The 15,120-nt window shown below is 39.1% G+C and overlaps 1 protein-coding gene across 2 annotated transcripts; it reads left to right on the top strand.

Moving 5' to 3' along the window:
• Window positions 1-1,347: 1,347 nt before the first annotated feature.
• si:dkeyp-67f1.2 (ILEI_FAM3C domain-containing protein) lies at window positions 1,348-5,724 on the top strand. Of its 2 annotated transcripts, none has more exons than XM_021321580.2 (9): window positions 1,348-1,639; window positions 1,717-1,806; window positions 1,901-1,933; window positions 2,084-2,168; window positions 2,260-2,318; window positions 4,275-4,325; window positions 4,435-4,519; window positions 4,604-4,730; window positions 4,856-5,724. In XM_021321580.2, exons 1-9 carry the CDS (start codon window positions 1,627-1,629, stop codon window positions 4,946-4,948), a joined length of 636 nt encoding a protein of 211 aa, XP_021177255.2. In that variant the 5' UTR covers window positions 1,348-1,626; the 3' UTR covers window positions 4,949-5,724. The 2 variants fall into 2 exon arrangements, with proteins under 2 accessions (XP_021177255.2, XP_012728213.2); XM_012872759.3 differs by having other exon boundaries at window positions 1,350-1,639; window positions 2,045-2,168.
• Window positions 5,725-15,120: the final 9,396 nt, after the last annotated feature.

The following is a 15,120-nucleotide window of genomic DNA, read 5'->3' as shown; positions in this document are numbered from 1 at the left end:
AAAGGACTAAACAGCAAAACACACACACATATGTGTACATATATATATATATATATATATATATCCATCCATCCATCCATTTTCCGAACCGCTTTATCCCTCATGGGGTCACGGGGGGTGCTGGTGCCTGTCTCCAGCATTCACTGGGCGAGAGGCAGGGTACACCCTGGACAGGTCGCCAGTCTGTCGCAGGGCAACACAGAGACAAACAGGACAAACAACCATTCACACCTAAGGACAATTTGGAGAAGCCAATTAACCTAACAGTCATGTTTTTGGTCTGTGGGAGGAAGCCGGAGTACCCAGAGAGAACCCACGCATGCACAGGGAGAACATGCAAACTCCATGCTGAAAGACCCAGGGGTGTACTCGAACCCAGGACCTTCTTGCTGCAAGGCAACAGCGCTACCCCCTGCGCCACTGTGCAGCCCATCATATATATGGGCTGCACATATATATATATATATATATGTATATATATATATGTATATATGTATACATTTTTCCAACAAATGTGTTCCTGTTTATGTATTATACTTGTTGTTGGCTGCATCTGCTGCATTCCAAAGGATTGTTTTTTGATACCATGCCAGTAACAAAATAACTTATTACATTACTGGCAAAATGTTATTTCAGTATTTATATTATTGGCAAGGTATTACATTATTGGCTTTAATACATTCAAAATGGCCAAATCTATTATGTTATTGGCAGGTATTATGGTGTTGGTTACAACGAGGATTACTACATTAACAATGTTTCCTCCCCTCAAAACCATGAACCTAAACACCGACAGTGTTTACATAGTACACCGTCATATTTATGTTGCCCTTTGTGCTGAGTTCTCCCATTTTCTGCCATGTTTTGAGGTTTTTTTTTTTTGTATTATTTTAATAGATTTTATATGATTCTCAGTCGTGTTGAGGTTCTTATCAGGAAATGTGTTTTCTTACTCGGTTTTAATCCTTCGATTGTTTTTTTTTTTCCTTCTGTTTTCTCCAGAGGTTTTTATGCAGTTAGGTGTGTGAGCTGCTTTATGCAGATATTGGTTTCACAAAAATTTACATACAAATAGAAAACCCTGACAACTGCTACAATGATTCTTTAAACCTTTTTGTTTCATCCATATATGCAATTTGAAATATAGGCTTTTGCCCCCTTTTCCCACCTCCCTTTCCATTGTTCTGCCTGTTCTTTCTTCAGCTGTCAAACGCTTATTTGCACGGCAGACTCGGTTTAGCCGGAGGTTTGATACTTGAGTAAACCTTCTTCAGGTTGAGAAGGGAAACTTGACCACTGAGTTCACATTGGGTGTGATGTATGTGTGTGTGCGCATATGCGTACATGCATTAGTGTGTGTGTATTTTGTTAATGCCACATCCTGGTCTTTCTGTAACTCTAAGAGCCCTGACACATATTTCCTTTTTTTTTTCTTCTTCTTCTTCTTCTTTGCTTACACAAACGCCCGTCCCACAAGAGATGGCTGGCTGCAGGGAGTTTTTCAGGGAGCGTCTGCAACAGATAAGATGACAGCAAAGCTGTATCAGTTTTATTTGCTTAATGAGCACATGAAGAGCATCTGAAAGGATTCGTTTTGGCAGGAAAGTCTTTTAGTTTGTTGCAGAAATGAGAGATCGAAGTAAGGGTTTATTTTAAAACTGGTAGGTTTGCTTCTGAGACTCCTTATCTTCACATGTCTTTCTTCTTCCTTGGCAGCGTTTCTGACCCTCACTGCTGTGACTGTGCTACTTCTAATCTTTTTCCTGACTGCATTTGATGCCCGGCAGAAGGCGCAAAATGTTCTCCGTGAGATTATTTATTTCTATTCTTAAATCTTAAAAGCTTAGCAGTGGTCTGCCGTCAATATCATGCAACGCGATTGCTCTCGTTTTTCTTTTAGGGTTCAATGAAATTCTCACAAAATTCACAACAGGTAAGACAAAGATTCTCCTTTTGCTACTGGCTTTGTCCTCAAGTCATTTTATGCTCAATTTGTATTAAAAGGACAAAGCTTTTCTTTTTCATGTCTGATTTACATTTTAAGGCACCGTTAAAGCCGCACCAAAGTGCATCCTCTCCGCAGTTTGTCCCCCGGACCACTTTCCTTTTAAAATTCAGAGTGGAGTTGCTAATGTCATTGGGCCAAAAATCTGCTTCAATGGTAAAAAGTATGTACAAACGCGGTTGGAGACTCCCATGCCGAACCAGCAAAAGCTGTGGCCCTGCTGTGAAAATCAATTTTCATCTGTGTCTCAACAGCATTATGAGTCACGTTTTGAACAACGTGGGACCAGGACTGAACATTGTGGTGGTAAATGGTAAATACTAAAAAACATAAAACTCAGTACATTGACAAGCTGCCCGTTCACAGTTATGGTGTCTAAATACATCAGGAGGAATGTTTTTTGAAGGACTAACCTGAATGATGTTAAGGTTTGAAGGTCTATTCTTGCAGAAATACTGTGATTCACAGCCATTGATTTTTCGCAATTTGTCATGTTGCATCCAAAGTATTTAACTGGGATTTTATCTGCGAGATCAACACACTGTGGCGCCTGGTTGTAAAGGGGAAGGAATTTCAAGGACTTTAACATGTAGTCAATACTTTATGGAACCATTTTTGCTCCATTTATTGCTGCAGGTCTCTATGAGGTGAGTCTCTACGTGCTTTCCATATCTAGACACTAAAGTGTTAGGCCATTCTTCTTTGCAAAATACATCAAGATCAGTGAGAATGAAAAGTGTGTGTAAACATGAACTTCCACGTCTTCCTGTAGATTCTCACGAAGGTTTAGGTCAGATCCTTGACTAGGCCCTTCTTAACCACAAATATTATTTGACTCAAGTCTTTTTTGCAGCCTCTAACACGTTTCCCTGTATTTAACTACTTGCATTTAGCTCCATCTAGCATCCTATCAACTTTGACCAGCTTCCTTGTTCCTGCTTTATAAAAGAAAAAGCACACCCACAGAATTATGTCTTCTGTATTTCTCTAAAGTAAATATTGTCCTCTTCTGCTCATGATCTGACCCTTAATTTTCTTCTCCAATTGGGGATTTGGCCTCTAAATTTAGTAGTCTACCTCACATACATTGTTCTCCTGTAGGAGAAGATATTTAGTGTAGGTCTCCCCTGACCGTAGTACCTTCTTCAACATCGTTGCTGTATCCCTACATGGCCTGTGGTAAACTAGAACCATTGTGACTTCCCTCCAGCATTGGCCTTTTTCATTCCCTACTTTCATTTAGACCAGATTTGTTCAGTTGTCCAGTCAACAGATTTGTTTTTTCAGCTGAGATTGGATCTCTGCAGCTCCCCCAAAGTTACCACAGGCATCTTGAACAACATCAGTGATTGATGCTCTCCGGGGCCCAGCTTCTGAGCTGAGGTGGTCGGCTATGTCTTGGTAGGGGTGGTTGGACATTTTTAACCTAACCTACCTGCTTTAAACATCTCCACAATTTTCTCCCTGACATGTCTGCTGCATTCCTTGGTCTTCGTGAAATATCTAAAACCTCCACAGAACAGCTGGATTTATATTAATATTAAATTACACAAGTATTTACTGATTAGATTAATTCCAGGGGCAATTTAGGGGTTTCACAGTCAGGAGGGGTGTATAAACATCCATGCCACACTTTTCAGATTGATATGAGATAAACTTATACTTTTCCTTCCACTTTGAAATGATGTGCTATATCTTGTTGTTCTAGCACTAAACTAATTCCAATAAAATACATTGGAGTTCATGGTCGTAACATTAAAAAAGGTGAAAATGGCACTCTGCGTTGCCTCAAGGCCTCCACTCTGACAAAAATAGTTAAGCAGCCAAAGGGAATGATCTGATTCCGACATAATTTGGTGCACACGCTGATTAGGTATGTGTATGTAAATGATGTGATTTGATTTGCAAGGACCTGGCACATGTAGAGCAGGCACTGCGATCGAGAACAGTGGGTGAAAAATGAAAAGAATCAAGCTGCTGCGATGTCCCAGCAAAAAAAAACAAAAAAAAAAACAAAAAAAAAACACAGAGCCTAAAACTGTGGCGAGACATTTCCAAAGGCTGCGCAGAAACAAGTGTGTGCAAATTTTGATGAACAGAAGAGGTGCTTTGAAGCGGAGAGACTGATAGAGTCAGACAAGAAATGGCTACCTCAGCTAGCGAGCTGTTTAATCGAGGTATGCTTAGTCATCTCTTGGCTGTATTCACAGTCTTATTCCCATGATTATAAATGAAATAATAAATAAAGCTCTTTTTTTGTCACCAATAGGTGAGAATGGAGTTGTAGAAAAGTTTGGCTATCTTAATATGATCAGTGGAAGTAAGTAATCTTGACAGTTTTAGGATCAATTTTAAGTGCTAAGCTTTATTAAAGCTCCTAATTTTTATTTTATTTTTTTTTGTCTGTCCAAATTCAAATTCCTTACAAGACTCGGCAGACATCCTGGCATACTTGAAGATGATAAAACCTGGCATGATTGTTCTGGTGGCCTCCTTTGATACTGCAGCAACAAAGTAAGCCCGGATCCCAACTTTTTCGACATTTAAAAAACAATCTGGTGTCACAGAACAGTGACCCTTTCTGCTCATTTGTTGCAGGATGACAGATGAAATAAGGCAGATATTTGTCGAGATGGGAAGCACTTTGATCGGCTCTGTTAAACACAGAGACAACTGGGTGTTCGCGGGAAGAGCAGGGATCAAAATCAAAAGCTTCTTTGAGCAGGTCAGTGAACCCCGTCTGTGTCGTTTTCTTTTGTCGTGTTTGTGCGAGAAACGATTTTGAAAATATACAGAAGAGCAAATCAGCACGCATAACACAAGTGTTTTCCTCTGTTTTGCCCCCGTTAGCGAGCTGAGAATGATAAGAGAACGAACCCTTTTGATGGATGGCCAGAGATGGTGGAAGTGGGCGGCTGTTTCCCAAGAACCGTGGGTGTCTAAAAGCCAAACGTCGTGGAGGTTTTCCTCCATGGATGAAGATTTCTTCCCAAAAGACGTGAAACTATTGAAAGTATTTAATTTAGCTGAATTAAACGGAACACTCCAAATGTACGGTAACCTTTCAATACTTGGATGTTCCCACAGCGGACAGCTGAAGTATTATTGAACTGAATTCAGAAATTATTTGTTTCTGTATCTCCGTTGATAGTATACTTACACAAAAGTCCCTTTAATGGACTCTAGCATATCGCTCTAGCTCCGTGACAAAAACTTTATTAAAAGAAATGAAGCCGTTGAACAGACCTGCTGGACACCTGGTGAATGGTGAAACAAAACTGCTATTAACCTAAATCAGCAAATAATAACTAATATAATTGTCAAAATGTTTAACTACTGATTTTTTGTTTGGAGGATTAGAATAAGTCACCTGACCTTATTGGCCACTGAGAGAAATTGGTCAATGTGTCTAAATGTAAAGGTAATTTAAAATTGCTAGCTTTAGGATGCCTTTAGTTTTGCAATATATGGATACTATTTCCAGAAAGGAAGAAACTAATGCTGTATAGAATATTTTGCTATAGCTAAATTAAGTATCTTTTTTTCAATAGGTTGCAAACGATTTGCTTTTCCATCATTTTGATGCCATTTGCTATAAAAATCAAATGTCCAATCGAAGAAAATCCATTAAACCTATACAGAAAATGCTGGTTTAAATAATAAATAAATAAATAATTTCCCATAGTATACTATAAAAACAAGCTCTTGTTTCAAATAGATGTGTAACTTTTGTGGCTCTAAACAAAATGTGTTTAGCTGGGCCGAGGGCAAAAATGGCTCTGCGGGTTGTAAAGGATGCCGATCCCTGTACTAGACGTAGCGACGCTCAGCTTAGGGTGCTGAGCAAGTTGAAGAAGCTGAGGATTTGCCACCCCGACAAAGCTCAAGGACAATATTAAGCAAAAATATTTGAGATGAGGATGATCAAAAAGAGCCTGTTTCAGAGCGATAGCCTTGTGGATGTGATCCTTAGTTGTACTAATAGGTTGTTGCGTTGGGTTGCATATCATTGGTGATTTTCATTTCCTTTTCAATTAGTGCTAAGGGTAGTTTTTTATTATTATTTTTTGTTAAATTACAGGAGGAAGTGGGATGGCTCTGAAAACTTGAAAGAGGGATGAGTTTGAGAGAGTTATGGAAAAAAAAAGAAGCCAAAACATTAAGTCTAAGGTCTTTATGTGTTAGTAAACTATTCAATGAAACATCATTAAGTCCATCAGTCTATAGTCTTTTTTTAACTTTATTAAACCACTGCAAAGTACCTTTTTATGTTGTATCATGTAAAATGTGGATTTGTCTTGTTGCTGAATTGTGCTATACAAATAAACTTTAATTCCATTTTTTTCATTACATTCAACAATATTAGAAAAAGGGAATATATGTTGTCATGTAATATGACAGCAATATCTTCTAATATTGTACAGTTTTTTCTTAATATATAGCATTATTTGTTCAGTTTGTTGTCACGTGGAGCACAGATCGAAATGATTCATATCTTTTTCTATCTAGATCTATCTATCAGATTTAGGTTTAAAGAAATATTTCATGGTAAAAACGTTTTCCTCCTGGCTAGAAGTAAAACTAGTATTTTGGAGTGGAAAAGCCCGGGTCCTGTTTAGATCTAGTGAAAAATCTATGGAGTCAGCTAAAGATTGGGATGATGACAACAAAGGCCTTTTAGTCTCAAAGATTTGCTTGCATTAGTGCTACCGCCCCCTGTTGGCGATTGGACACCCCGTCGTGTCCAACCGCAAAACATCTCTCATTGTAAAAAAAGCTGCAGCATAAAATGAAAAAAAAAAATCATAAGTTTTTACTTTCTAACAATGTTTGTCTTTTCAATGTCTAATTTTTTTCAATGCCAAATCTCTTTTTCGATGTCATTGCAAGAGATTTTTCAATGTTTTATTTTACAATGCCAAATCTCTTTTCAAAGTCGCTGCAAGCTGTCACTGTTTTAGCTCCGTAGAAAAATAGCCTTGAATGAGAGTTACATCAGCTTCTTATAGATCAGCAAGGACACACCCCTGCTGACGTGGTAGTGTCCCCACTCGGAGTTATTTGTCAGATTGTGAAGTAGCGTTGCCTCCAAGGTTTAACTACATGTACATGCTTCCCCGAGATAACTACAGTAACCGTTTGTTTATGTATGCCATATCTGTGACGTCCACAGTGTCAGTGGGTTATCTGTTATTTACCCAATAACTGCTTTCAGCAGCTGCAGCACCCTGTGGTTTCATACACTTCTAACACATCTAACACTTGTGAGCAATTTAAAGAAAGTTTTTATTGCTGTAATAACAATAAAGATCTTTCTATTGATCATTGAGCAGGATAGAAGCTATTTCATCATTGAAATGTTAATAAAAACGCCTTGTTTTTAAGTGATACTCGTTTTAAATTGAGTTTTTATCTTTTGTGAAAAACTTTTGGTATAAATAAAAATCATTTGAAATCGAACTCTTCTGCCGCTATGAATAATTTAGATTTATTTTGAAGTTAAAACACATGCTTGCCACCTCAATGGACTTGTAAAAATTCTTATAAAATGTTTGTGCTTGAAAAGAATGAAATAAAGCGTATTTCATAAACACACAAAGAGAAATATTGGCAAATGTTTCACATTGAAATTAGTCCATCTCGTCCAAAATGAAGGGGAAATTGTTTTCCGCTTTCACAGCCGTGATGGCAAACAAAGTATTTGACTGCCAGGGACACTGAACGCTGTACGAAACTGTTGGCAGTATTATCCGAAAAAGACAAAACTCAGGTTTTGTGCGGGGAGAAAAAAAAAAATCATCTCAGAAGGCTTTAGAACCGCTCCAGGCTGACCCAAGGCTGTTTCTACTCTGTCTGAGGCACACAATGAACGAGGGGCCAAAGGAGACACCACTACTGTAACAGCAGTACAGAAATGTGAAATTAATGTGTGCCTTAATGAGCCAGCCTTTCTCAAATGAGGCAAAAATAACAAAATAGATCTCTTTGGGAATAAAGAGCATCAGTTTGTTTACAGTCAACAAAACCAAGTCCATGAGGAAAAGAGTTGTCTGTCTATCTTTTGGTCCTTGTGTGTGTGTTTTTTTTTCTATAACAGTTTTTTGGGTAGAGTGTGTGAGTCATACTTTCATCTTTTTGACTCTTCATGACTTTGAGCGCTTATCTAGATGATCCTTTTTTTGGACTTCTTTGAAGACAAATATCTCTTTGAGTGATATATTTTTTTTTTATTTTTTTTTTTTCAAGCGTCAAAATGGGTGAGAAGTCTCAGCGAGAGTTTTTGAAGGACCGGTTTGAAGTTTTAGCAATGCCATGCAGTTTTTGTGCTTATGAGATGCTGTAACATCTTAAACACCCAACTGTGAAAGGCGTTGTGTGGCCTAACTTGGCCTCTTTAATAAATGAAATGGATCAAAGCAGCATTTTTTTTTTCCACCCACTGAATTTATTCAGATTCTGGCAAAATCCAATATTGTCAGTAATCGTTTTGCTTTGAGTGCTGCTTCACTGGAATTATCATTATTGTTTAAAAGGGTTCCCTCAGTCTTTTTTTACTGGGTAGCTGGAGAAGAGAGAGAAAAGGCTCAAGTTACTGTAGAAAGTCTGTCCACTTGCTAATACAAGCGACTAAAGTAGAGTTCTGAATTAAATAGGTTAATCTTTATTTTATTTTTCCCTGCGTTAGACAATTCACAAAACTTCATTTGAAGGTGTCTGGGTTGAAACAGAGCCATCTGTAGAGTTGGGGACACCCTGCCTGGAGATCCCTGGGTAGACCCAGAACCCTCCGGATGGATGACGCTTCCCTTCTGGCCCGGGAACAGCAGGATCTTCCCGGAGGAGAGCGATGTGGCGGTTTCCCGTCCTGGACCCACGGCCCCCTGTGACTTGACCTCGGGCTGTGCAGACAAAGATGAACGGCTGAACGGACTCTTTCCACCCTGGGACCCAGCAGGTCTCCGACTAGTCACCGAATCCTCGCTTCATGCTGAGGACATGGCGGTGACCCGTAGTAGTAAGGTGAGTTCCCTCTTCTCGTCCACGTGAAACACACCGTGTGGGTCATTTCTCAGCAACATTAGGATAACCAAGCAGATCCCGTGTGACAAAACATTTAAGATATAAAACTAACACTTGAGACTTACTTCACAATTTATTTATTTTTTTGTTGTTGTTGTTTTCTGTCTCTACCTTCAACTTATTTCCCCAGAGGAAGTGAATAATCAGACCAAAAACAGGTCTTTATCCAACTGAAAAGATGCCCACTGAACAGTGGGCCTGGGAGACTGTTTATGCTGTCATGTCTTATTAATTCCTCTCAGCACAATATCCCCTCCGTGAGGCCGGCCAAACAGCAGGACTCCCCCCTTCATCAACCAAACAGCTGCTGGCACTGATGCTACCATTAAAGACCGTCCTGCGCTTTTATAGATTCTTTTCTATTTAGATCATTTGCTGCTGTCTTGTGAAATCCAACTAATGATGTAAAGTAGACTCTACGGAGCGTGTGTGACTAGCAGATTATAGAGAAAGAAGACCTTTTTTTTTTTTTTTTTTGCACCGTGTAACTCATTTTGAAAGAAAGTCGCCGTTTATGTACAGGCGTTTATCACCGCGTTTCATCATGCCTCGCTTTAATAGCTCGCTGGAAAGTGTCTGAGAACTGAGGGAGAAAAACTTTTGCGGTTCTTAAACCAAATGTTTTCCTTTAATTAGTCGATGATGGATCTCAGCTGCCAGGCAGCTCACAAACCTTCTCTTTTGCTTTGTTCTGTTTTCATTGAACAAACTAGCTCCGCAGTCATGACTCTAACACCTAAACTGTTTTTCTATGAAGCTCTATGTTGTTTTACATAAAGGGACTTTGGCCCTTTAAAGCCCGGATCTCACCATATGCTCGCAGGATATGATTCATTAGGCAGTTTGTGTGCTGATTTCCTTAGAATAGATCAAACTGATATGGAGAAACCATAACCTGACGGCGGGCTGAAGGTTACATGGCTTATAGCCGATGTTTGTAAGTAGCACATTTTATTCTATGACACCTTTCCATAAAAAAAATAAATAAAAAAAAACAGAAAGTGCCTCACAAAGATGGAGCATAAATATTAAAACATGATGAAAATGAACCCCCAAAAATTAAATTATGACTAAAAACCTATTCTACCCTCATTGCAGTTGGTCTGTTCTTTGTTTTGCGTAATCTCATGTTTTAAATATAAAAATCGTTATATCAGGGGGGGGGGTGTACACTTTTTGTATCCCCCGACATAAGAAATTTAGATTTTGTCAAAAAATGACTGACATAAAGGTCCTCTGGGATTTCCCTGTCTGGGCAGACTGCAGCCGCGGGGAAACCTCAGCTGAAGGCGACAGTGATGAATGTAGCAAACCCCAGCTGCCAGCAATGTTAAAAAGTACGGACAGAGGAAGTTACCGATCCTCTAAATGCTGAAAGGGGAAAATAACACAGAAACTGAAAGTTAAAGCCTCTGGAGTGGAGGGGGCCACCGGATCCCTTGGGCCACTCTCCCCCCTAATCTTTCTCCCAGTCACTTGGGGCTGTGACTGGGGAGAGCAGATTCACACAATCCCAGGAACGACCTCTGATCTCTTGCGAAGAGGAGTGCTGGCCTTGGAACAGGTACAGAGGCTTCAAAGAAGCCTCGGGCTCTCGGGTCTCAGCTTGAGGAGCAGGTTTGAGACGAACCGAGATGAGTTTCAGGTCAGACCTCGCCGTTTATAAAACTCATGTGTCTGTTCATACGTTTCTACAGATGAAGTAATTCGTTTTTTCCTGAAAACAAGCCATTCCCTATGGTTTTAGAACCATTCTTGTGGAATCAAATGTAGTTTCCAAACAGTTTTTAACTTTGTTACTTTTTAGTTTCTCTTTATTCTCCGAACATATTATGTTTTGTTTTTGTTTTTTTATATTTAAGCCTTAGACAAATCTTTGGAAGTTTTTGCTTTTAGTATTTTTCTTAAAAAATCTTCCTCCATCCCAACCCACAGTCCTCATTACGTGGCTGAAACTCTTAATCATCTCTTTTCATCGCACTCATAAAAGACACCTGTTGTTAAATAACATTACAGTCTCCTGGCTCATTTTTTTTCTCAAAGCACAACAGCTTTCTCCTCTGCAGACAAGTTTGAATTGTGCACAATCAAAAATTAACATTTCCATAAATCGCTGTCTTTCTTTCTCTTTTACATTCTCCACAGTGCCCCTTTTCTTGTTTTTTTGTTTGTTTGTTTGTTTGCTTTTTTTTTATTATGTTGCAGCACATTCAATGAATATATTATCCAACAAGAAAGGCAGAAGGAAACAGTTTATTCAGCTGTCCTGTCTGAGTCCCACAGGGGAAGTGATTCGTCTCTCGTCAATTAATTCTGCTCAAACTCCATCAAATGAGGAACTCAGTAGGAAACAGACCCGTTCTTGTTTGATCCCCTCGTTAATGAAGGAGCAGTTCACCTTGAGGGCGCTCGCTTCGCCGGACGTGTGAAGCCCAACCGGCTTCATTTGAATGTCATCATTATAACGTCGACATGTGCCGCTGTCATGTGAAATGTGTCTATTTGTTTCATTAGGGCGTTTATTTGAGACGTTGTTTATTTGAGACACGGAAAATTTGGGTTTCCGTCATGTGTGAGCCGTAATCATCGAAATGACTAGAAATAAAAAGGCTAGAAATGTTTCAGCCTACGTGTAATGAGTCTGTTTAATGCCAGTTTTGCTTTGAAAAGCGTGACAAAAAAAAAAAAAAAAAAAACATTTTAGATTTACCAGAATGTAACTTTTGGAAGAGCAAAAAGAGCACAATGTTTTCTCCCTCATGAATAAATCCCTCACTCTTCAATCTGCCAAAGTGTTTCATCCATTTACATTTTACAGTCGCTGGTCACAATATTGACCTTGCAAATTTGAAATAGGCCATTTTGACAAGTTTGACCACAGGAGCTCTGACCGGAGAAGGAACCTTAGCAGATACATCTGTGCTGCAGATTGTAGAAAGGATATGAACAGTTTTTGTCTGGTTTTCATCAGGAATGGTTCAGTAAGTATTTGAAGGATTTTTGGTGGTTATTAAATCTCTCCTAAGTTTGGTGAGGTTGCTATGTTATCATTCCTGTTTGGGTCACTATAATCTGTGCTCCTCCCTGAAACTGCACCTCTTATCCGGCTAAATATCAAAACGCTTCTTTGTTTTGACTTTAAGCTTCACATTTTTATATCAGGAGCTCAATAAGGGATAACTCGCCCACACACTTTTATTATTGCTTATTTTCAAAGATAATAAAGCACGCACAACACAACTGTGGAGATCTTATTGAGTTGTTTCTTTGTTTTTGTTTAGTTTTTTTATTCAATCTGAAGAAGCAAGATAAGGTACAGTTTACCGCTCTGTTTCACATCAAAACACTAAATCCAGCTCTGAAAACCGGATTTATCACAAATTAACCATCAGAAGAATAAATGTGCTCATAGTAGATATTAATGAGCTCAAAAACATTGTCACTTAGTTTTTTTTTTTCATTTATGTAAACGGAATGGTAATTTTAAGCTATCACTAATGTGATAACTTACCCTAAGTTAAAGTTTTTTGCGTTTTCTTCTTATTGCTCAACGTGACGCGGGTTCATCGGTGAACAGCTTCAGTCTCTTCTGCCTCAGCTATGCTCTCAGGAGGAGAGCAGAGATCTTATCAGACCCCACAAAGCTCCCTGTCATTTAACCGCCTCCAGACACTCCACCAATAACCGCCGATGACCCACAAGAGGTTGGACTGACACACACTGAAAGTCATAAATACTCACAGCCAAGTTTTATTATTTGTATAAATCCTGAAAATGTCTTTTCAGAGATGAGAAGAGGCCGGGAAGGACACTCTGGACTCTAGAAAGTGCTGGAGAGGAGGAAACAAGAGGATGAAGGCAGGACAGAATCAGGAGGCAAAGATGAGGTCAAACTCCATGGAGGATAGGCGGTCAAAGCGGAAATGACAACAACAACAAAAAAACATTTTGATAGAGGTAAACATAGGAAATGTGTGAAAGAATGTCCTTTCAACTCAATTACTCTGTAAAAAAACAAATCTACAGTTTGGAAAAGTACATGCATTTAAAGGGTGAGAAATAAAACCCTGTTGTGCACATCTTTAAACCATGTGACGCACATTTGTGACCCTTATGAGACATTGTCTCTCTCCAAATAGATCCATCCATAGTCTGTACCCACTCATCCATGCCAGGTCGGGAGGGCTATCTCCAGTGGACATTGGGCAAGAGGCGGGGTACAACCTGTACAGGTCGTCTTTTTTGAAACGATGCTTCTTTGCAACGTGCCTTTGCAAAGTATACAGCTAACAGGCTTAAATCGGAGGCAACCGGACTTTCGTTCAATTCTTTCGGAGAAAGTTACGACACCTATCCAGGACTGTGAGCCATCAGAATTGACAAAGACACCGATTTAAGCCTGTATGCTGTTGCGATGACCCGGATATGTGAGAATTTGCACTGGCACGTTGCAAAGTATGTTTTTTTCTTCTTCTGTAGGACGGTGCCATGGTGTGGAAAGACAATGTATATGTGGGCTGAGCAGCATAACTGAATATATGGGCTGGACCCATGACAGAAGAAGAACAGGATGCGGTCCCACAGCCGCTGACAAGCATGAGGAGGTGGTTCCTGGCTGCTGTGGTGTGTACGGTCTTGTTTCTTCAGGCTCAGAACATTCATTGGCACAGAGGAGTTCATGGGTGTAACCCATGTAATCAACTTTGTTTCTCAATCCACGGATGCATTTTACTTACCAGTGTGACACGATCTAAGTGGAAATAAATATGCTAACCAAAACGCAATTGTCCAAACGAAGCAAAAATCAACCAAATACATTTCTTTCCTTACTTCTTATTTGTAATTTTAGTATGCTGAGTATTTTAATCCAGTCCAATCCGACTTCATTTATAAAGCACTTAAAATTACCAAAGGGACCAAAGTGCTGTAGAGAATACCATAAAGAAAACATTTAAAGATTAAAACGTGATAAGAAAAACAACCATAAAATACAGAAATGGGATACAATTAAAATGCATTAGCGGCCATACAATAAAAGACTAATACAACAAGCAGGAGCTAGCATTAACTTCTCACATGGTGTCAAAGGCCAAGGCAAAGAAATTAGTTTTAAGAAGAGATTTAAAATCAGACAGTGATGTACCCCCCACCCCTCCTCCAAAGGCTAGTCTTTGTCTTATAGTTTGGATGCTAACTTTGTGTTAGTGTCGGTTTTTAATGTCAGGTTACTCCTTGAAATGTCCTTTCTAGGGTCCAGGGTGTGCAAAAAACAGAAGAATCGATGCTCTTATTATACTTGCATTGTGCTGTTGTTCCATTATCAGCCAATGGAGGGCACTCCAACCTAGTCTTTGTCAACATAGGGGATTTATTCATTTAAGAAGACATACTGTATCTTATTTCTTTGGGGTAATACAGTTTCCATGGAAATTAGCTGAAATGGATCTCATACAATAAATAAACAAAGAAGTATCTGGACTGTAAACACCATCTCTTGTCTGTTTTCTATATTGCTTCGCATTGAACTGTTTCTGGTTTAGACACCGTGCACACAAGATCTAAAAAAAAAAAATCACTTCTAAAGTTTTGTGTGAGAAATGCAAGAAACGGCCCTCCCTCCAAAGTTAAAGTCCATTTAAATCCGTTCTCAGGGCTGGAGAGAAGGAAACAATGACTCCTGACATGAGTGACGTCCTGTTTGTTTCTGTAGAGATTTTGCACACTTGACTAATGATTTAGTGTCAGGCAAAGAAAAAGGAAAGGTTATTCTAAAAAGGGCCATCTTTTTTTATGCAGTGTATTTAGACATCCGCTTCCCACTATATGTGGGTTTTAAAGTATTATGTGAAATGCGGGACATATTAGCAAATTTTCCATATCAGTGTTATATATATATATATATATTGTCTTTTTTAAAGAACTGATTTGTTTTAATCAAAAGAAAGCACCAGAGAGACACACACCTACAGTTTATGTTAAAGTGAGACGTCTTGTTTGTAGACAAGCTTTGTCGTCTTAATGTTATTTTCTATCTG

The sequence above is a fragment of the Fundulus heteroclitus genome, chromosome 20 (assembly GCF_011125445.2).
Source record: "Fundulus heteroclitus isolate FHET01 chromosome 20, MU-UCD_Fhet_4.1, whole genome shotgun sequence".
NCBI lineage: Eukaryota > Metazoa > Chordata > Actinopteri > Cyprinodontiformes > Fundulidae > Fundulus > Fundulus heteroclitus.
This window is presented reverse-complemented; position numbering and strand designations above follow the sequence as displayed.